The sequence below is a fragment of the Tenrec ecaudatus genome, chromosome 4 (genome assembly GCF_050624435.1).
Source record: "Tenrec ecaudatus isolate mTenEca1 chromosome 4, mTenEca1.hap1, whole genome shotgun sequence".
Lineage (NCBI taxonomy): Eukaryota > Metazoa > Chordata > Mammalia > Afrosoricida > Tenrecidae > Tenrec > Tenrec ecaudatus.
The window spans coordinates 19,943,968-19,967,768 of NC_134533.1; the positions used below are offsets into that span (position 1 = coordinate 19,943,968).

Sequence of the window (23,801 nt, forward strand, 5' to 3'; positions counted from 1 at the left end):
ATGAGACAAGAAGCACAGAAAGCAGAGGGTAACGTGTCCACAGGGATGCACTTTGTCCAGCTCTGATTCTCAGACCTTTCAAATCTCCAAGGCAGTCTATTTGAAGCGTTCTTTTTCATGTACATGACCATCATAGTTGGGTATAGCCTCATCATCATATTAACCAGACTTGATCCTGCCTTACAGATGCCCATGTACTTTTTCTGGGCAAATTTTTTTCCGTATTGGAAATCTGTTATGTATCAGTCAGTCTCCCGAGAATGCTTGTGAATCTTTGGACTCAAAATAGCAGCATTTCTTTCCTGGAATGCGCCACCCAGCTCTGCTTCTTTCTTGTGCTGGGGGCCCGGAGTGCTTCCTCCTGGTTGTGATGGCTTATGACCGCTATGTGTCCATCTCTACACCATCCTCTAGTCATGAACCAAAAGGCGTGTGTCCAGCTAGCAGGTGGCTCTTGGGTCATTGGAATTCCAGTCCAGATAGGACAAACAGCGCAGATTTTCTCTCTGGATTTTTGTGCTTCTAAGGAAATTAACCACTTCTTCTGTGATATCCCACCCATTATCAAACTGGCCTGTGGGGACACTTCTGTTAACGAGATGGCTGTGTATATATTAGCCGTGTTTATTGTTGCCATCCCTTTCATGCTGATCCTGGCCTCCTACAGCAAAATCATCTCCACCATCCTGAAGTTGCCAACAGCCTCAGGAAGAGCAAAAGCCTTCTCCACATGTTCCTCACACCTGCTGGTGGTGGTTTTGTTCTTCGGATCTGTTACCGTCGCCTATCTAAACCCCAAATCCAGTCATTCTGCAGGAATGGACAAACTTCCCTCTCTTTTATACACCATTGTAATTCCAATGTTTAATCCCATGATATACAGCCTCAGAAACATGGATGTTATTGCTGCACTGAGAAAACTATTTTTTAAAGTAATATAAGGTAGAAACCACCAATATCTCTAGTAATAAAATTGTGGTATTTACACACAATGGAATACATGGAATCAGAAAGAGAAATTAAGTCCCATTGCATCCCTAAAGGAGGATGAAACTTGAAAATTTAGTGCTGTGTCATGGTTGAGTCACCCAGGGACAAATATTAAATTACCCCACCTTTATTAAATAATAGAATGCATATAAACCACATTTGGATAAAGGGAAAACAGATAATTATTGTTTAGGTGGACTCCGATTTATATGGATTTTGGCAGAATAAATTGCAAAAATAGACTCTATGTTTGTTCACATGGGCCATAGCCTAGAGGAAACTACCAGGAAAACTGAAACTGAACCAGAATGTGGGAAAATATTGGGGGAATGCATGCTCCTGAAAGTCAGTCTTGACGATCCCATGATGCTGCTATAACTTGACTAATGTCAGGTCAAAGTCCGTCAGACACCTGGTACTGGGCACCTCTCTGACTATTCCCAGTCCTTTTCTATTTTTTACACAGTCATTTGCTACATTTGTTCAGGAGGTGATGGTGTTTGAAATTGTTTTCTAACTGATTCCTGAGGCACCCACTAATTATTGCATAAAATTAAGCATAAAGAAAAGGAGAAAAATTTACATGATAATGATTGCACAGCATGACAAAAGTGTATTCAATGTCACTGAATTGTTGAAGAAATCATTCAACTGGGGAATGTTTTGCTGCATTCTTTGAGCACCTCTTTTTAAAACTGTAATTCAGATTAATATTTACAGAACACATTGGTTTTCCACTCAATGATTCGTGTACATTTTTATTGCAATCCCCATAATACAACAGTGCTTCTTAACTTCTTTTGAGTGTTTGCAATTTCCCTTCCCAGTCTTTTCTATTGAACTCATCAGGTTGAACGTCGCCCAAAGTGTATATATTCTTGGTGGGAACATTCACCTCTCAGATCACTTTATAATCCAGCTGAAAGTTAAGCAACTCGAGTGAGTTCACTTCTAGGCCTAAAGGGTCGTAGACCCTAATAACCCTATGAACGAAGCATATCAAACCTCTACATTCAACCATTGGCATGTTAATCACTTGTATTTGAAGATCTATTTTGGCATATCTATCCTGAGGTTATTGAGCTAGGATACATAGTTAGAAATGGGTCTAATTTGAGTAATTCAATTAAAAGAAGAATGCTGTTGCATTAATAAGTATATTCAGTATCCCATAATTTTTATTAAAATTATGAACCGAATTCATCAAATATTTTAGTTTACATAATCTTACAATTGTTCAAATTTTGTTGTCTTAATTAACTGTCTAAATCTTCAGACTTATATTTTCTTGAATTCTTCTTTGAATCTATAATATCCATCTTGGTCAACAATAAATAGGAAATGAAGATTTCCAAAATGATTAACTACATGAGAGAATGTATTACAACATATTATTATCATTAAATCAATCTGATATAAATATCTGGAAAATTTAGTTAATGAATACATATTGAGAGCATATTTATTAAACTAGGATCTACCCTTTTAAGACTGCTGTGGTTAACTGCTGTTCAGTGGACGCCAATTCATGGCAACACCATGCACACGAGATGGAAGACAGCCTGGTCCTGTGTTTGTGCTCATTCAAACAGAGCAGATGGGGCAGCGTGGGCGCGGGTAGCTTGTTTTCAAAAGTAGTGTGCCGGGCCTGTAGTCCTAATCCATCTTTACCTGTAAACCCTGCTGAACACCTTACAAGATCACAGAGAGATTCAAACTCACATTGATTGATGTGTGATGGCTACACTTGAGGGGACTTGGCCAAAAAGTGACCCCGGCTCTGTTGAATGGAATATAAGAATTCTAGCCCTGGACCACCAGTTCTCTCCAGCACTATGAAGAATGATTCAATTCAAAGGAAATGTACACTCACTCACTCTATTCCTTTCCAAAGTAGTTCCTGCTGGCACACATAATCCAACAGGAAATTCCTACCCTATCTTCCTCTGACATTTTGCTGCAGATATTTATATTAACATTTTAGTCAGTATAATCTTTTAGCCAGAAAAAAACGCAAACTCATTGCTGTTGAGTCAATTCTAACTCACAGCAAACCTCTAAGACAGGGTAGAGCTGCCGCTGAGGGTTTGCATGTGTAACTGGTTATGGAGTAGGAAGCTCGCCTTTCTCTGCATGGATGGCTGGTGGTTTCAAACCGCTGGCCTTGAGATTAACAGTCCCACGCACACCCACTATGTCATCAGGGCTCCATTGAGTGATGATTAACTCGTGCAATTTGCTGTGCTTATTTTATATTTCTTGATTGCACACCAAACAGCAACTCCTATACCAACTAAGATAAAAAATAATAAACTGTGCATTTAAAGGGGAACACACTGTTGAAATTCACATCTCGATTCCCAAAGCCCATACGATTTTGACAATGTTTGCCTTAACTTTGATAGAGTTTCTTCTTTTTTGAGTGAAATTATCACAGCAGTCTTTTCACATTATCAGGAAAAGCAAGCATCTGTGGATCCATCCTTTAACACCCATCTTTATAACTCTGTGTAGTTTCAGATCAATAACTCACAATAAGAGATTATTAAGTGCCATTTTCCTGAAGAACTTCTTTTACAATCTTTAAGGAAGTAGAAATGCATAAACCCTTCTTATTTGATATTTTATATGTAGTAGACTTGGATACACATTCCATGAGGAGGGGGAGGAGAAAGAGAAGGAGAAAGAGGAGGGTGTTTAACTCAACCCAACCCATCATCTTCTAGTCAGTTCTGACCAGTGGGACACTACTTGGTGTTTACAAGACTAAAAGCCTATTGTATCAGGCACCCTCATGTCTCTTCTGCAGAGGAACTGTGGGTCCAAATTGCCAACCCTTTTGATTAGCTGCCCAACCTTTAACCCTTTGTGTCACCAGGCCTCCTTTGATGATGACCATGATCGTGACTATGATGACAACGGTGGTGGTGGTGGTGTTTATTTGTTTTAACTTAATGAAACATAATTACAGTGTGATGGGACATTGCTCTCCCAGAAATCCATGACTGCTTTTTATACTAATATCTTGATCATATCATGTAGCTAATTTTTATGATATTAATAATTAATATAATAGCAAAAGCTATAACTTTGTATGTGGTCAGCACATACAAGATTCAAAGGATAAAATTTATGTTTCAGAGTGAATGGATTTCTAATATGTGAGAACAGTAAAACTTAAGTAAATTATAATATCATTATTTTGAGTCATATTTGAATCCACTCTGGAAGAGTTTATTACTAGTAACTTACTGCATTAATGTATAGTCCAAATATCAAATTAGGATGTAAGAGCATTTGGAAAAGTATAAAGCAGCACAAAATCAAAATCAAACTTGTCAAGGTATTTCCAGATATCATGTGAAGCATTGTTGTTGAGACAATTATTCCATTGCTTGTTTATTTATTTGCAGCAAAAAGAATCCTACAATGCCAATTACCTAAAGAAGAAACCCAACTTAATTGGACATTCGAATTCTTTTCATTTAAAAAATAAAATATACTTTACTTGACTTCCTTCCTGACATTAAGTTCATTCTTACCCTCTAGGACAGACTACAACTGGTCTTCTGGGTTTCCTACACAGTAAATTTTTTATAGGAATGGAAAATCTCATCTTTCTGCTCATAATAACTTTACTAGGTTTTTTCTCTAAAATATGTTGTTGATATTATTTCCATTAAACAACTGATATCACAGTTTTAAACCACTGTCAATAACCAATGAAAATATTAATTTAACTTCATATTTTATTTTATGTTATGTGATCTCAAGATCAATTAGCAAGAATAGGATTATTGCTTCCGTCATAATTTTTAACATTCATAATTTTGATGTTTTTTCCTAAACTTTCTAACTTCTTGACTTCCCAATCTTTTAATTTTCAGTATGTAGTCTCTAGAACTCTTTGCTTGAGCCAACTTATTTATAGGCTATCATAAAAGAGTCCTGGTGAGCTGTTAACAACAAGGCCAGTGGTTCTAACCCAACAGCTGCTCCCAGAAGAAAGATGAGGCAGTCTGCTTGAGCAGCCTGTGAGTCTCAGTGGTAGGTCTATTCTGATGTGCAGAATCACTAGCCCTCAGAATCAGCTTGATGACAGTGGGTTTGGTTTTAGCTTTATACATGGAAGTTACATACATTTCTCACTGGTCATTAAAGTGTCATTGCTCTCCTCCCTCTATGTTGTAATGCTCTTCTACCATTGAGGTAAGCTCAGAACAGATTCACAGGCCAAAAATTATATTTTGAATGAATGGATTTCTAGTATATGATAGTTAAAATTACATAAATGATGATATCATGAATTTGAGTCATATTTGAATTCCATCTGGAAGTTTTATTTCTTTGCTGGCATTGCAGGGTTTCTTTTATCTCAAAAAGATGGAAAGGTAAAAACCAAATGACTGTGTGCAGCAAGTTTTCTTTCTTTCGTGAATGGTAACGCAGATAGTCTTACAGAAACATGGTTTCATCAGTAACGGGGAAAATGTAGCTAGAATAACTTTTTTTCAAATTTCCTAAAAAGTTTACAGATTGATATTTCTAAGCAGTCAAAGAATTTGGAAAAGACCTATAAACTAAAAAAAATGTTTCTTGAATATAACTTTGTCTTCCTTCTGTATCTAGTGTAAACTTGATATTAGATAGAATATTTTACTAATTAATTATAATTTATTTGCTATGTAGCACTAGTATTTTCTGCGACTACCTTTTAGTATCTGGATCCATCTTTCATTCACTTAATAATATCCCAATTATTTTCTAATCAGACAGAAGAACCTTATTGGTAGCAGCCTCACATTGTCCGATATCATGAAGGAAAAGGAGTCTCTTGGCTCTGACGGCACTCAGAATATAACTGGAGGAGTCGCCTCCGCTAAGGACAGTGTGCTTCAAGGGATGGGGGTGGGGCGAGAATTGGAACGGTTCAAAATGGTTCAGTGTAGCATTTGTAAACCATTAAAATAAAAATGGTTTCATACACGCTGTATAGAAACCAAATGTCCATTCCATCTCTTCAAATGATTGGTTCCTGGTCAGTGTACAGGTATTAAATGAGCACTCTTTAAGTGTTCTGGAATATCCATTCTTCACTGTATTGTGCATAAATGTTTATGATACCCAGAGTCAAGTACTTTTGTATGGTCCATAAAACACGTCCACTGACACAAAGTCAATTCTGACTCAGAAAGACACCGCACAGGTTTCTCAGGGCTTTATGCATCTTTATGGGAACAGATAACTTCACTTTTCTCTCCCAGAAGAGCTACTGGAATTGAAAAACCAACTTTGTGGTTAGCATTTCAGCATCACCAGGAACACCTTTAATAAAGCAGGGCCGTAGGCAGAAACAACCAACCAACCAAAAATTTCCATGAATTTATTTATCGAAACCAAAAATAAAATAGTTGAACGTATCTTTGGTACTCTCTGCTTTTAGCTCAGAAAGACTAACATCAGTAATGATGTCTTTGCTTCCATGGCCTCTTCTTAATCTAGCTTGGATTTCCAGTAAATATTGTTGATTTCATAAAGGAAGCACTTTACAATTTTCTTCAGAAGAATTGAACTTGAGCCTGTCTTTTATGATAGTTTTCAGTAATCTGCACACTCTGTTAGGCCACCTGTCATTGGAAGAGAATTCTTCCAGTTGGCTTATCAGGTAGATGTCTTTCCATTTTTTTGGCAATACAGCTGAGTACAGTCAAGAATGCGACTGCCATTCACCTATTTCAGTCCGTATCCTATCCTTTCCTCCAGGCTTTTTTTGAGACAATGCTGTTGGTGACCACCTGAATCTTCTTGTTGAGTGGAAGTGGAAGAAATCCATCAATAAAGAGACAGGTTGAGTTTGGCCACTGACACCTGTGGACTTGGTTTACAGGAAAAAGAGAAGATGAGAGAAGTTAGACTGCTCTAAAGTTCATTACCTAGCATTAGGAGGCTAGTCTTTTTGAATATTAGCGAGATCCCATGGTCTAAAGGCAAGACAAACAGTGGGCATCCTGTGGAGGCTGAGTGAGGCAGCCCACATTGAGTTGACCAGAACTTGTACAGATTAAGATGGTTGAACCTGTGAACTGGTGCATATTTTGCTGACTTTATGGATAGCCTACACGAATTTGACTTTCCTTGTCGATGCAGACTTCACAAGGCTCCAATGTATAGAAATACTTATTGAGAAATATGAAAATAGACAACTTGTAAACCCACTTGCCTTGATCCATTAAAATTTGATCTTTAAATGCATTTAAGACACACCCGCAAAGAAGACTCTGAAAAGATAAACTGCAGCCATTGCTTTGAATTCACAGCACATTTGCATTCCAAGAGACTTGTCTAGGGGTTGTTGACAGATTGAATAAAGAGGAATCTTTGGTTTTTTGAATCTATAATTAATGGTTTTTGTGCCAGAAGCTGGAAAAAATCTGAACCATGAAGAAAACTTCTCTCTAGGACTGCACATTACAGGAAACCTGTGGGCAGGCTAAAATGCTTGCTAGATGACCAACTGGATCCACTTATAGAGTGGAAGTGGAGAAATGCAGCAATAAAGAGATGGGTTGTGTCTGGACAACTACAGTCATGAACTAGGTTAACAGGAACTAGAGGAGAAGATGAGAGCAGGTTGACTGGACTGAAGTTCATGACCCAGCACGAGGGTGGTTCAGTTGTTGAGAATTTGTGGTGGCACCTTTGTCTGAAGGCAAGGTGACCAATGGGCACCCTGGTGAGGCTAAGTGAGGGAGCCCACATGGAGTTTACAAGAACCCGACAGAAGAAGAGAAGATTTTTCAGCCTGTGTTCTGGAGCTTATAGCTGTAGATTTTATGGATGTCCTGTCCTGATTTGATTTTGTTTATGGATGAGGATTTTACAAGTTATCAACAGGAATGAGGATTCTTCACATCAAAGAATATGATTGTCTCCTCAGAGCACTGGTTAATGTAGGTGACAACATAGAAATTGGATACCAAAAATGGGGAGGATAGAGGCATGAAGTGACTGGCTTGCAAAATTTCATAGGTGCTGGAATATATTCATAAGACTATAGGATGAAGATGTAGGTGCTACTCATCTACAAATGTCTGGCATAGGATATTTTTGCTTTGTTCCCTTATAGAATGTTACGTTTAAATTGGGTGGCACATATTGAATTATAAGCATTTTAGTTCTATCCTGTTAGGTAAAGATATGATTTTATTATCGTTTATTTTCACATTGCATATGGCTAAAGAGTAGTATGAAAGTATCAAATTGACAAGGGAAGGTCTGTGGTAGTTATATAATTAATTGTCAATTTGAGAGGATGAAGAGTGAAGACGTGGAGTTTTACCTGTCCATCAGGTCCCACCTTGATGACCTTATTTGGAGATGCTAAGGAGATAAAAAGCTCTCTGGAGGCAGGAGACTAGCTCACTTCCAGGGAGATTTTCAGCTAACAAGACAAATGGAGCTATGCGAGTGCTCTGAGCTGGAGGAGCCATGTGGAGACCCCTGCCAGTACTATGATGCTTCGATACTACTGGATCCACCTGATTTCCCACCCTCTGGCCTGTGATCTTCCTGCATTCAGCCTCATTGCATGTGTTTTGTGAGTCTGAAAAGGACTTTATAGATTGATATTGGATGTATGTGCTAATATCGGACTTATGGACTTGATCTTGACTGGGCTAGGATGTTTTCTTAATGTACAATTCCTCCATATAGAAAGCATTTTCTTATACACATAGGCGTGTCTATGAATTTGTTTCTCTAGTAAAACCGGAATAACAAATTAATGGATGTGTGATTTCCGTGCAAACAAAAAACCAAAACAATAAGTTTTAAATATGTTTATTATTTTCTTTTTTATTATTTTGAATTGAAATAGTTTGAGAGCAACTCACACTGCTAAAAATGAAAAGAATGTTTGGAAACCAATTGTTAGAAATGGTACAATATTGCAGTCCACACAACCGTCTTAAATGTAATCCTGGGAGTGTCGTGCTGGACTGTGTCCCACAAACCGCAAGATAACGATGGCATGGCGAGTTGAACCATCCACATCTAAGAAAAAAGGGAAGGTGTAAGACTTTACCTCCAATGTCCTGGATTAACGAATACAACCAACCCAGATCATTGTGTGAAGAACATAACCACGTTCTGCTTTATATATCCAAATGCAACTCCAGATGTATAAAGGGGATGATATCAATGATACTCATGTTCCACATGTTTGGTGATGTAGATAATTTCTGGTTCCTAACTTTTCTCAGTGGTGTCAGTGTCCTGTTGTCATAGGAAGTGTGTGCTTAGCAACGTATTTTTGGCATTTTAACAACTGTTGTCTGATGGGGTTAAAGGACTATTTTGGAAGACACTGTGCTTTGATTTTATGCCAACTTGATTGTACTTGTGTGGAGATAGGGGGTGGCTCTAACCTGTCAATCAGGTGGCCATCTAGTGATGCTTCCTTTGGGGTGTATTTTTTTTGAAGGCAAAAAGTAAGAGAAACTTTCTGTCTCTGTTGCCCTTCCCCCTCCCTGCTTGCTGGGATTCTGTCTGGCTTCAGGATTCTGTCCTAGTAGGCAGACATCCCTGAGCGTCAATGTGTCAGTTGGCAGCATCCTGCCATGTTTCCATGGATCTTAGATCAACATAACTGTGCACTCTCCAGCTGATGACCTCCCTGCTTCCCACGTCACCTTTCTGCACCATTGGCCGGAAGTCACATGAGCCTGACGAGGGGGCCAACTAGCACGGAACCTATGGACTTGATCGAACTGGGCTGGGATGCCTTCTTGATATAAAATTACTTCTTGATATAAAATTCTTTCTTATACATATAAGATGTTTACTGGTTTTGTTGCTGTAGATAATCCAGTGTACGAGAGTTATGTAAGTATTTCACCTACCCTCATAGAATGTATGACGTTTGCTGAATATAGTCAGTTCAGATATACCCTATTTGTCTTTGCTAGAATTTATTACACTTAAAGGACCAATGGGCTAGTCACAAGATATGTGTAAGAATGGTTCATTTCAACATGCTTTAGAGACACAATTCAGTGACATCAATCATTATTTATCACAGAATTCAACCATAACCATAATCAAGTTACTAACTATTCTATCAACTTGGAAATAAATGTGTGGGAAACTGAGAGCCTGGAAGAACGTGTATGTGGTCTACCCCCAGCACTCACTCCCAGCACTCATTACCAAAGAGGTCAGCCTGGCATCCCTAATACAAGGCAGTACGAATATGGAAAAAGCCTGAATACACAAAACTCCACGAAGGACATTTCTTCCCAGCACATCTGCCCCCAGAAATGCTTAGACAAAATTGTTTTCAACAGACACTTGACTTCTCACATACACAGATAAATTACGCTTATCTTAAAGAATGTTTGCTCCTCTTGCATGCCCTTGATTACTCCTTCTGAATGCTTGACATACCAAGATCAATACAGTGTCATGTTGTTTGATGTACATGATTAATGAGAAGCTTGCATGCCTCAAGACCTACAAAGATCATAGGTGAATACACTCTGGGCTCTGCTCCCTCTTCTAGGTTCTTCTGAAAATGGAGCAGAGTCACCTACACCTCCTTTTCTGTCTTATTTAATTGAGAATGTCTCTCCTTGGGGCCATTCAACTTTGGCCCAGACCTCACAGAAACGACATATTCCCTCTGAATGACCCTTTTTGTTCTTGACCTTCTTCCCCTTCTCTGCAACCACTACTGCAAACAATATTCTAAATGTTTTATGTCAAGGGGATGACATAATATTTTTTCCAACTCCCAGGAGAAACTGACACACTCTTTGTCCATGTGCAAATGACTTGTTAAAGTGATCATAATATTTTCAAGGTTCATCTATGTTGAAGCATATATAAGAACTTCACATATATATGAAGCATATACCTAAGCTAACTTTTACAGCTAAGTAATGTTCCATTTGATGGAATATCACATTCTTTGTATCTATCCATTGGCTTATGGTCATTTTGGTTGTCACCATCTTTTGGTTATCATGAAGAACATTGAAGTTACAGATCATATATAATGTCTATCAACACTCTTTTTTTTTCAGTAGATTTTACTATAGATTTAGGACTAGAAAATTTTGAGAACGTGGTATTTTTTTACCATAAAAGTATTATATTTTAACTTGCTTATTATTTTGTAGTCCCACCAGCAATGAATTTCTCCACTTTTCACTAACAAATTGATTTCCCCTTGTTAAAATCATAACAGTTTTAATGGGTGCTGAAATAATAATTCATTTGATTTTTATTTAAATATGACAAATAAAATAATGCTGTACATTTTTGTTTCAGTTGATATTTATATAACGGGTTTTTGGTGACAAATCTGTTAAAGTTCTTTGCCCATTTTTCTTTGGATAGGGTATGGGAATTTACTTTGAAAATCAAAGTTCACCTGACCCAAAATATATTTTCAGTTGCCTAATATACTTGTGAGAGTTGGACATTGAATAAAAAAGATCAAAGTAAAATCGATTCATCTGACTTGTGATGCTGAAGAAGAGCATTGGAAATGCCATGGACAGCTAAAAGGACAAACTGATCAGACATGGATATGTGTGGTCAGAGTGCTCCTGAGAGATAAGAATTATGAGAATTTTGCCTCACATACTTGATACACATTGTCAGGCGAGACAAGTCCCTGGACAAGGACTTGGTTTTTAGCAAAATTCAAGGGCAGCAAGAAAGAGGATGACCACCAAGGAAATGAATTGATACAGTGACTGCAACATAAGAACAATTGAGCATGGTGCAGGGCCAGGCAGTGTTTCATTCTGTTGTGTATGAGGTTGCTATGGGATGGGATGGATTGCATGACACCTAACAACAATACGTGTGCTTGATATATTCTGGAAGGTAAGTAATTGTTAGATATGTGGTTCCCTAACAATTTTATACTAATCTGCATGTTTCCCTTCACTTTTTGACAAGGTTCTTATATAAACAGGTTTTTTTTTCATACATCAACAGTGAACCGCTAAACAATTTTAACAAAACCATTGTATTTGCAATAGCATTAAAAATAATAAAATATCCAGGGATAAAATTAACTAAAGGAGTGAATGACTTGTACACTGAAAACTATAACCTATAATGGTAGATATTAAAGAATATCTAAAAAATTGGAAAATATTCCAAGTTCATGGATAGGAGACTTAATGTTGTGTCTATCTTACCAAAAACAACAAATGTTTTCATTAGAATCCAACAAAATTTCAACATTTAGGCTTGTATTGGTTTGGGCCCAAGGCCTTGAGTAACAGGTCAAATGATTTGGTTTAATTAGAAAGCAATCTGGGAGTTGTTCCCCAGGGCAGCGACTATTTACTATTTAAATAGTACTATTTGCTCTGAGAGCGGGATGGATTTCAGAAGGGGTCCAGCCTCTGTGGTAACAAAAGTGATTTATTTAATCTTTACATAAAGATTGTTTGTCATTTTCTGTTTGATTCTTAGCACAATCACCAAAGAGCAGGATGGGTTTTACGCTAATCTTACAGGTAGGCATGAACTAGCTCTGTTCAACATAAAATTCTTTTTTATGTGCATCTCTACATTTTAAGCATCAGCAGAGAGCATGCAATTTTTGAAAACAAAAAGAAGTACTTTACTTTTTGTTTGTTTGTTTCAAAGAATGTTTAGCTACCCATTGTAAACTCATTGTTTTCATGGTTTTACGATGAAATGAGATCAAAACTAGCCAAAAGATACATAGTGTTGAAAAATCCAACAAACAACTCTCATCATTTGCATGCACTAGGCTCTCCATTGACTTACAGAGGTCAGTGTTTGGTACAGTTTTATAGAATGGTGCAGGGAAAATAAGTATAGGCTATGTAGTTTAACACAATTAAAGTCATATTGGCAATACTGCCTGCTGGCCACCAGTTTCTGAAGATTCCTGACACCGAGTTAGAGCATTTTAACACTCCCTACAGTAGTGTTTCTGCTGGGAGAGATTTATCAGATAGTGTTTTGGAAGTCCTTACTTTACTATTCTGTCTCGAATACTGCAGATGCAGAGAAATAGGTTACTTGACTTCCTTCACTAATAGCAGTAAACCCTCTGAGTGCCCCGTTTTGGCAGTCTGCTGTCCCCATTATGTCTCCTCTAGGACCTGAGCTAGGCTGAATACCTTGAAGGTATACTTACAAGGGGTTCTCCCACAAAAGCCGATAATCCTTTGTGTTTTGTTTTATTTTTTATAAAAACAAAATTTTATTATGTATAGTTCTAGAGAGTAGGCATCTGAAATTAGGGTGTTGATTGTCATGTTCTTTTTTTCCTTTTAAAAATCATTTTACTGGGGTCTCTTACAACTCTTATCACAATGTGAGAGGGATAGTGCGTTTGGAGTTTGCTCCTCCAAGTCAGACTGCTAAATCAAGCTATTAGAGGTTCTGAAATGATTGCTTAACAATGGGCCACAAAAATGGCCTGATTTGTGTGGATGAGGGACCGGTTTTGCCACCTTGACAACACACCCACACACACAGCCATCTCAGTGCCCCAGTTTTGGGCAAAACCCAGCATGTCTCTTTTGCACCATGCACCTGACTCACCTGGTCATGTTCCGTGAGACTTCTTTTTGTTTCTGCCAATGAAGAGAAACAGAAAATGACAACACTTTGATGACATAGAAGAGGTTAAAAGAAAAACAAAGGAGGTGCCGTCAGTCATCCAAACAGATATTTGAATATTTCCAAGAATTGAAACTTGATTTGACCAATGTGTTACTTGTAATGGAGAGTACCTTGAAGGTTGATTTGTAAAAACAACAACAGCAACAACAAACAACTTAACTACAGAGTCTTAAAAATATCTGATCTTTGAGGGGTGCCCCTCTTCTAGAGAAGTCTCCTCTTTGCAAGTAGTTAATCTCTATTGACTGGTCTCTGATTCATGCAAACAGTTAAGCATGAGAAAACTAGCCAAAAACTGACAGCATGAAAATATTTTGAGGTGTTTTAGAAGTTATGTCTGGCAATGTATTCACAAAGGTCAGAGCATTAAGATCCCTACCAAGAAATTCTTCTCCAAACACACGGGGTTGCCATTAGATGAAAGGGCTACTTGAAAAAAAAAAAAAAAAAAAGAAAGGGCTACTAACAACAACAAAAGGTATAATTAGCTATCTGTATTGAGTTTCAATTAATTAACATATAATGGACAATCTATTCATCAACACAGGAATCAATGAGGTAAACTTCACTTATTTAAGGGGGAAAAGCTGAGCATGATGCTTTAACATGCAAAAGAAACACACACATTCACACAGAAAAAGCATCATCACATTATTTATTAGTAGAGTATGCAGGCCCATCCTTACCACTCAGAAGTATATTCATTTATAGAAATAATTGAAGGGGCTGTTACATCAAAATGTAGGATACTAATCAATTATATTTCATTGAACAAAATACTATGCATTGCATAGAAGAACATATTTGATTTTCTATGACACTTCGGGTTTCTAAGACACTGATTAGTAGATGCATCAAGAAGAAAATTGCTTAATAAAGTTTGACAATCACAGCAGTACACATGTGTGTACAACATGCTATCTATATATGCAAGAAAGGAAATCAAATGGCCTAAATGAGTTTGGGTGAAGGACAGCATTTAGTGAGAATGCAAATGTTTCAAGAAAATATAAGAATAATGGAAGGTAATTTCCATAATACTGAACAAGAGCTCATAAAGGAAAGGATGAAGGTGTATAATTAAAATTTATTGCTTTATCATAAATTCTTCCTGTACTTGTTTTTAACATCTGCCTGACTACAAAATTCAAATAAAAATGATGATATCTCACTTCAGAGAACTTATATTGAAATATCAATAGAGATGTAATGATAAAATACCTGTCCACAACATTTAATATTTAGCACATCATATAATGTTTATATTTTAAAAGCCTTGATATACAGTATGTTAAAGCTAAACAAGACTCTAGGATGTCAAAGGAAAACCACTAGTTTACATAATTATTTTTAAATGGTGTAAAACTGTAATAGATGATACACAGAATGTCTATTTGGATAAAAATTAACCTACAATTGATTATATTGGAATATAATTGATATTACATCAGGAGATAATGCCAATGAAAAGAATGGAGTAATTCGAACCATAAATGCTAATTTAGGGTTTTCTATTTTATTAAGTGTAAACCTGAACAGCAAAATTTAAAATCATGTATTTCATCACCAAGAAAAAGAAATAGAAAGCACTTTGGTAAAACATTATATAAAATGTGTCTTATGGAGTCACTGGAAATATTTGAACATAATCTTGAATAAATTGTCATGTGTAGCATCTGTTTTTATAGGGAATTTAAAATAGTCTAACGTATGTCATCTCCAGATTCTAAGTGAGATAACAAAAGCCCAAAGCAGAGTAACTTGAACTTCTGGCTGCACCGTTCCTACAGGTAAAGCCGGAAGTCAAAAAAGCAGAGGGTAACGTGTCCACAGGGATGCACTTTGTCCTGCTGGGATTCTCAGACCTTTCAAATCTCCAAGGCTTTCTATTTGGAACGTTCTTGATCATGTACATGATCATCATAGTTGGGAATAGCCTCATCATCATATTAACCAGACTTGATCCTGCCTTACAGAAGCCCATGTATTTTTTCCTGGCAAATTTTTCCTCATTGGAAATCTGTTATGTATCAGTCATCATCCCCAGGATGCTTGTGAATCTTTGGACTCAAAATAGAAGCATTTCTTTCCTGGAATGTGCCACCCAGCTCTGCTTCTTTCTTGTGCTGGGGACCACAGAGTGCTTCCTCCTGGCTGTGATGGCTGATGACCGCTATGTGGCCATCTGTAACCCTCTGCACTACCCTCTAGTCATGAACCAAAAGGCGTGTGTCCAGCTAGCAGTTGGCTCCTGGGTCATTGGAATTCCAGTCCAGATCGGACAAACAGCTCAGATTTTCTCTCTGGATTTTTGTGCTTCAAACCAAATTAACCACTTCTTCTGTGATATCCCACCTATTATTCAGTTGGCCTGTGGGGACACTTCCATTCATGAGACATTTGTTTACATCATAGTTATATTTATTGCTGCCGTTCCTTTCATGCTGATCCTGGCCTCCTACAGCAAAATCATGTCCACCATCCTGAAGTTGCCAACTGCCTCAGGAAGAACTAAAGCCTTCTCCACCTGTTCCTCCCACCTGCTGGTTGTGGTTTTATTCTTTGGATCTGCCTCTATCTCTTATTTCAGACCCAAATCCTTACATTCCCCCGGACCAGACAAAGTAATTTCCCTTTTCTACACCATTGTGACTCCAATATTCAACCCCATGATATACAGTCTCAGGAACAAGGATGTTATTGCTGCACTGAGAAAATTATTGTTTAAAAAGTAGTATTATCCTGGAAAGTACCTAAATGGCCATTTATGCTATTTTCACACAGTGGTATATTGCTCAGTCATAAAAAGAAATAAATTCCTCATGTACGCTAACATAGACAAAGTTTGAAAGCTTTATCCAGACAGAAATAAGTGATTCACATAAACACAAAATCTTTGTTTTTAAAATAACCTTCACTGATGCATTTCATATATATATAATTTCAGTTATAAGAAATAAGCAAATTTCCAAAAATCAAGTTTTCTAGTGCATATGGAAGGTCAGGTTTGTTGGTTTTTTGCCTCAGAAGCTTTGAGTTTATGTTCAGTGATGGAGTAACTTATCTAAGAGTAATGCTGATGTTTACACAACATTCAGTGTAATGGGATTATGTAATTAGAAATCATTCTATTTGTGAACATTTTTTTGTTTTATGACACTACATTTTTTAAAAAGTAACGTGAGAAGCTTAGTAATTATTATCTTAAATATTGTACAGTTATGAGGGAAACATTTCAAGAGCTACTATATTTTCTTGTTGACAATTTTCCACATCTACCTTATGATGTCCTTTCAGAGCACTAGCTTGAAGTTTAATGTCTTTGGACATGAACCTAGAAAAACTGATCTACCTGTACTATTCCTGTTTCAACAGCAACATTGTAGCACAGATAACAACATGATATGACTTTATGGAAATGGAACAAAATGGAAGTTAATAGCATTTTCGTTTATTTTTAGAAATACATAAGATTATTTCTATTAATAATTCTTTGTCAGTACTGATACTTAGATGTGCTAACATCCCTTCTAATTCTACAGTCAAAGGCTAATAGGAGAGATTAAAAATGAGCAATTGTTGAGTGGGTAATTAAAGCAATAAATGGATAAATGAACACTGTTATTTTCTTCAAACTTTTGAAAATATCAGAAATTTAAGAGCATGATTGAACATTGAAAACACTGTTTTCTAATCTAATACACTACCCTGTTTGGGATTTCTGCTGCTTTATTCTGAAAAGAAACCATGGATTAGCTTATCTCCCTCTTCAGGAAGACCCAGCCAGAGCCCTTGACACAACAGAACAGTCTTATTTGCCCCAATCATTGTACTTTGTATCTATTTTTAAAGTTTCCATATTTTATTAGAATACAATATTCACCTACTATTAACCAATGATATATATTTTTACATTCCAGTTAGTACTATGATTTATAATTATTTGCTTACGGCTATTTCATCTCTTTTATGACTCCACTTTAAGTAGCAACTGCTATGCTGATTCTGATTTAGAAACACTATCTCTTCCACATATAATGGATTTTGTTCTTTGTCAATGATCAGCTGTGTCATATACAAATGTTGTATGGGACAAGAAAATGAAACAAAGTAAAACAAAGTTTATATACACAGAGACAAAACAAAATACCATTTTGATGATTACCAGGGATGTTAGGGGTAAAGAAGCAAGATTACTAGCTAGATGGACTGCACTTATTAATAGTGATGAAAGGGAAATATAATACGGGGAGAAAAGTTAGTACAACAAGAGCAAGGCAAACAAAGACAAATAAACTCAAAATTAAAGGGCGACTATGATAAAAAAACACAACATAGACAATTAAACAGCAATAGTATTAATATACAAGACCATGTGAATGGATATATAGGTAGACAGGAAGATAAGAGGGTGCAAATAAGACATAAAATGAGATAAGTAATGCCACAACGGAACCGATTGATAACAAGTACAATAGCTATAGAGGTGTGGGTGGCAAAAGGAGAAGAAAGAAAGAAAGAAAGAAAGAAAGAAAGAAAGAAAGAAAGAAAGAAAGAAAGAAAAGAAAGAAGGAAAGAAAGAGAAAAATTCTTTGAAATCAAGTGTTATCAAAGAGGTTAGAGCCTATAGTTGTTGTCGGGTGCGGTCAAGTTGGTTCCGCCTCATGGTGACCCACGTATTACAGAGCTACTGTCCAGACCTGCGCCATCCTCTCAACTGTTCTCATGTTTGAGCCCATTGATGCAGTCACGGTGTCCATCCTCTGCGGAAGGTCTTTTTGTTGATTGTCTTTTTTCACGGCCCTGCTAGTTGACCAATCATGATGTCCTCTCCAGGCACTGGTCCCTTCGGACAACAGGTAAAAAGCACTTGAGATGAAGTCTCCCATTCTTGCGTTAAGGAGCATTCTGGCTGCACTTCTCTCAAGACAGACTTGTTTTCTCTTTCAGAAATCCATGTTACTTGGAATATCCTTCTCCAGCATCATGATCCAATTCATCTATTCTTCTTTAATCTTCCTTATTCAATGTCCAACTTTCACGTGGCTATGCATTGCATTTGAAAATACTAAGCTTGGATCAGCCACACCTTACTCGTCAAAATGATCATCTTTTCTTCAATACTTTAAAAAATATTGTGCAGCAGATTTACCCAAATACTAGGTGTCCGCTAATATCTTGATTGTTGCTTACATGAGCATTGATTGTGGATCCAAGCAAGAAGAAATCCCTGACAACTCCCATCTTTTTTCTATTTATCATGATATCATCTAAGGGAAACCGGGACTACAAAATTACCATTTTAAATAATTGAATTCTTTCAACAATCTAAATGAGAAAGGACTCTGATGTTTCCTCCCCTAGATTTTCAATAAAGTGAAGCTGCTTCAATACTATGATGTTGGATTTGGAATATGGATCTTCAGGATAATCAATTTGAGTTGGTTAAGACACTCAAGGTTTAGTCAGTTGCTACAGCATCCAAATAAACTTGATACAGAATCTAAATAAATCTAATACATGCTGCTTGGTTAGGTGCCCCTCATTTGTTTCTGCCTCATAGCGACTCTCCTTATATGGCCATTCTTCCACCAGCTCCTATGTTGGAATTCATCATTGCAGCCATGATGTTTCTCTGTCTGGTGAGGGTCTTCCCCTTTGTGGCTGATTATCTACTTTACCAAGAATGATGTCTTTCTCTAGGGAATAGTCTCACTTAATATCATGTTCAACATATGAGAGGCAAAGTATCACCACACTTTCTTCTAAAGATGTCTCTGCATGTAGTTCTTCCAACACAGAATTGTGTGTTTCCTGGCAATCGGTTATATATTTAATATTCTTCACCAACACATAATTCTAATGTATTAATGTTTTTGTCTTTCTTCTTCAATGTTTATCTTTTTCATGCATATAGGAAGTGACAGAAAATAACATGACTTGGCTCAGGTACATCTTAGTGGCATCTTTGCTTCTTCAACAGAGTCCCTTTTTGTGGCAAATTTCCCATATCCAATACATACAGGTAATTTGATTTCTGATAACATGAACTTCAACTGTGTATGGAAACCTTGACAGTTTCAATAAGTTCTGTATTTATCATGAGGTTGCTTATGGGTTGAGTGGTGAGGATTTTTGTTGTCTGATGTTGAGATGTAACACATAGTGAAGTTTGTCTCTTTTGATCTTCATTAGTGAGTGCTTATCCTGTTGCATTCACCAAGCAAGGTTTAGCCTTCGGCATATGTTCAGTCATCCATGAGTACTCTAATTCACATTCTTTGCCCACATCATTTTAGAGATTGAGTCTTTTAATCATTCTATTCAAGTTGTTTGCTTCATCGTTTCTTTCATTTTTTCCCTTGTGTTCTTCAGGATCTTTTGTTTTCTTCATGTATGATGTCATTGCAAATGAGTATGAGTATGGTCATCAGTGCTCAATGCATGCTCTCAATTCGTAGGACGTTAAATATCAGTGCTATATCTTATGGGATATATTTAAACTCTTATGGATGTATTTATTTATTGATTCTTTGATTAATTGTTGTTCCCTTCAATCAAGATAATATGGTCCAGTAAATTTTCATCAGCTTAAATTTGACTTTGCACATGAACTATTGATCATCTCTCCCACAGCTGGCTCTTGGCCTTGCTTTGACTATTAGAATATACGCTCCCCATGGTCTTATCCACAACCATAGTTAATTTGATTTCTGTGTATTCTGTTAATCAGTGTATATATGTGTAGTCACCCTTGTCTGTTCTTTGTCATACTGTAATGACTTCTGGTTTGGTATTATGCTGGAAGCTATGCCAACAGCATTTCAAATAACAAAAGAGCCACCAAGCTGCACACGTATCAGACTAAGGGTGAGTATAAATAAGAACGTGGTGAGGTATTTCAGACACCAAAAATAATGGCCAAGGAAAATCTTATGAATAGTGTGGAGCATTGTATGTTTTATAGTATTGAAAAAGAGACCATCAGACTGGAAGTACTGAGGATACAACTGGAAAAGCACAGTGTCCTTCAAGGTGAAATGGCCCCAATGATAGGAATGGAGGAAAACTTTCAGGACTTTCATGAGTTGACAAGGTAACACTAAAAATGTCCAGAAGTAGCTGTAAACATCCGTTAATAACCCAAACATGGATGTACAAAGTATCCATCCAGGAAAATGAGAAATTAACAGAATGAAATGGACTGCATGAAGATCAATACTCTAAGCAATAGTGAACGGAAATTGACTTGGAGCTGCAATGCTGAATCCAGAGCTCCTATGTTCTATATGTTAGAAATGATAAGTTAAGGAAGTTTGGCCTTATATTCATTGTTTACAAAGAACATTTTATGATTTAACCTGAAGTACAACACTATTATAAAAGAATACAGATACTCCTACAAAGAATAGTTTTTGTTACAACCATTATTAATCTAAAAGGGCCAAGGAAGATGAAATTGAATATTTCTAACACCTTTTGCATTATTAAATTGAACTATATAAATTAATAATTACTGATGTTTGGGATATAAAATTTGGAAACAAAGAAGGATTGTGAGTTGGGAAATATGGCTGTGGTGATAGAAACAACTTCAGAGATTGCATAATAGAAGTTTTCAATACCAAGGATTTATCCATTGACAATCTATTTTTTCAACACTAATTTATAAACTCACTAAAAACCAATTGTGAGCTATTATAGACCAATATATTCCCTGATGGTTTTCACATCAGAGTCATGAGTTTCTAAATATACAACTTCCCAGCCTTCTACTAGATAAATGTGGAAGATGAAGCTGTTCTTTGTCCTCAGGTGAATGTTAATGACAGCAAGAGCCCTGCCATTTGCTATCACTTCATTGTATTTCAATAAGGTGAATGCAATCAGAGAATGAAGAAAACCTATTAATATCTAAGGAAAATGGAGTTAATTTCAAAACTCTAGACCAACAAATTCATGCCTCTACATTTTTCCGTGGGAATGCTCTAAATATTTTATCTTTTATATTCTTTTTTATAATACTAAATATCAATATAATTAATGTTACACAAGATTTGTTGCAGAGTTTTCTTAAGGAAGTTTTCCAATTGGGGAGGTGTCCTTTTGTGAAAGGATGTGTCTTCTGGGCAATCCAGGTGTTTACACTTTAATAAGCATGGCAAGGCTGAAAACTTTGAATGTTGAAAAGATGATTTCCTGTGTTATTCAACTGCTTCACAGACTTGCATATTACATATAAGCCTTTGTGTCTATGACATATCTCAAGGGTTCAGTGTAAGAATTTAGCATAGTTTAAGTAGAAGATTAATAAACTGAATACAAAATTTTTGCTTACTTTCTTTGCACAATTTAGTAATACGGATTAAGTTTATTACATTCAACAACCACCTCCATCAATTTCTAAACATTTCCAAACCCCTTCCCATTATACTCTACGTAACAGCTCACTTTATCTGCTTCCCTTCTGTTCATTCCTTTTAAAGACTAATTAACATTATATCTGCATAATAGTCCATGTTAGCAATGAACCACATTCTTTATATCCATTCATCTGCTTATGGTCATTGATGTCGTTTACATCTATTGCTGATCAGGAACAGTAATTCCATCAACAGTGGTATACAATATCTCATAATGCTCTTGCTTTCAGTTCTTTGGGTTTGTACTTAGGGTTGGAGTTGCTGGATAATATGGTAATTCTATGTGTAACAGGTTTAAATCTATCAAATATTTCCTCAAGAGCTGTGCCGTTCTACGGTTCCATCAGTAATGAATTAATGTTCTTATTGTGCCATATCCTAGTTAACATCTGTTAGTTTTAATTTTTTAACCATAAGGATCTTTATGGAACTGAAATAATATCTCACTGTGGTTTTCATTTTTACTTGACTAGTAACTAAAGATGTTGAGCATCCTTTCATATTTATGTTTGTATTTGTATTTCCGTTTTGAGTTAAATATCTACTCCAAAACTTTTCTCAGTTTTGTAAATTGGGTTGCTTATATTTTAACTAAGTTTTAAGTGTTTCATATTTTCCAAATATTAAACTCTCCTCAGATAATGGCTATCAATAATTTTCTCATAATCTCTCTTCATTGTGTTGATCAAAGATTTAAATAAAATCACTTGTGATTTTATAAATAAGCAATGAATAATTTAACATACAACTAAGGAATCAATTCAATTTTCAATGACATTTATAATAATAGAATATTCAGAATAAATGTATTCAAGGGAGTAAAACACCTGTTGAATGGAAACCATAAAAAATGTGAATACGATCTACAGAATGTATAGATTCAATTCAATTCTGCCAAAATTCCAATAGATTTGTTTTTCGTGACTGTAGCAAATTCTTTGATTAGCAGAGATGATGCCTTAGTTTAGTTGGAAAATAACCTGGAAAAGAGTTACTCCCCAGGGCAGAAACCATGTTCTATTTAAAGAAGAACATTTGTTTTGTGGGAAAAAAATATATTTTAAAGTAATTAAACTTTGTTTCATTAAGAGGAAACTATTTAACCATCAAACAAGCTAACGCTTCATTTTTTATTATTTTAAATGTAATGAATAAAGGCAAGCATGAAGTATATCTTAATCTTGCAGGTAAGCATGAACCCTTTCTACCCAATAGAAAATTTATTTTCATGTAGATCTTCATGTTTGAAGTATTAGCAGAGAGTATTTGATTTTAGACGACATGAAATAAGTTATTTTTAATGACAAACATTCATATTCTCTTTGTACTATTTCTATCTTTAGGATTACAAATGAACAAGAAAAGATACTGCAAAGAAGTGGATAATAAAGTAGTCTGGTATAGCATAGTTTATAATCATCATCAGCCTAAGTGGTAGCCTTTATGGATTTAACATTGTTTCTAAAAAGGGGTTTACAAGTGTAAGTATAGTAAATCTATGTAATATATCTCATATGCCTCCTTACCCTTCCCCAACCCCTCTGCTCACACACAGATTCATCTGAAGAGCAAGGTAGTTAAAGGAAATAGTTGAAATGAATTTTTATCCTTTGTATCCTAGTGGTAGCTAAGTAGATATTTGTTAAGATTTAAGTTCAGATAAATAACTATGAATAAATAAATAAATCTGAAAAACTGGCGAAATGT

At 36.2% G+C, this 23,801-nt stretch overlaps 1 protein-coding gene and 1 pseudogene across 1 annotated transcript; both read left to right on the top strand.

The window, feature by feature from the left end:
• LOC142446464 (olfactory receptor 10AG1-like) lies at positions 1 to 941 on the top strand (annotated as a pseudogene).
• Positions 942 to 15,432: 14,491 nt separating this feature from the next.
• LOC142446465 (olfactory receptor 10AG1-like) lies at positions 15,433 to 16,406 on the top strand. Its single transcript, XM_075548214.1, has one exon. It carries the CDS (start codon positions 15,507 to 15,509, stop codon positions 16,404 to 16,406), a length of 900 nt encoding a protein of 299 aa, XP_075404329.1. The 5' UTR covers positions 15,433 to 15,506.
• The last annotated feature ends 7,395 nt before the right edge of the window (positions 16,407 to 23,801 follow it).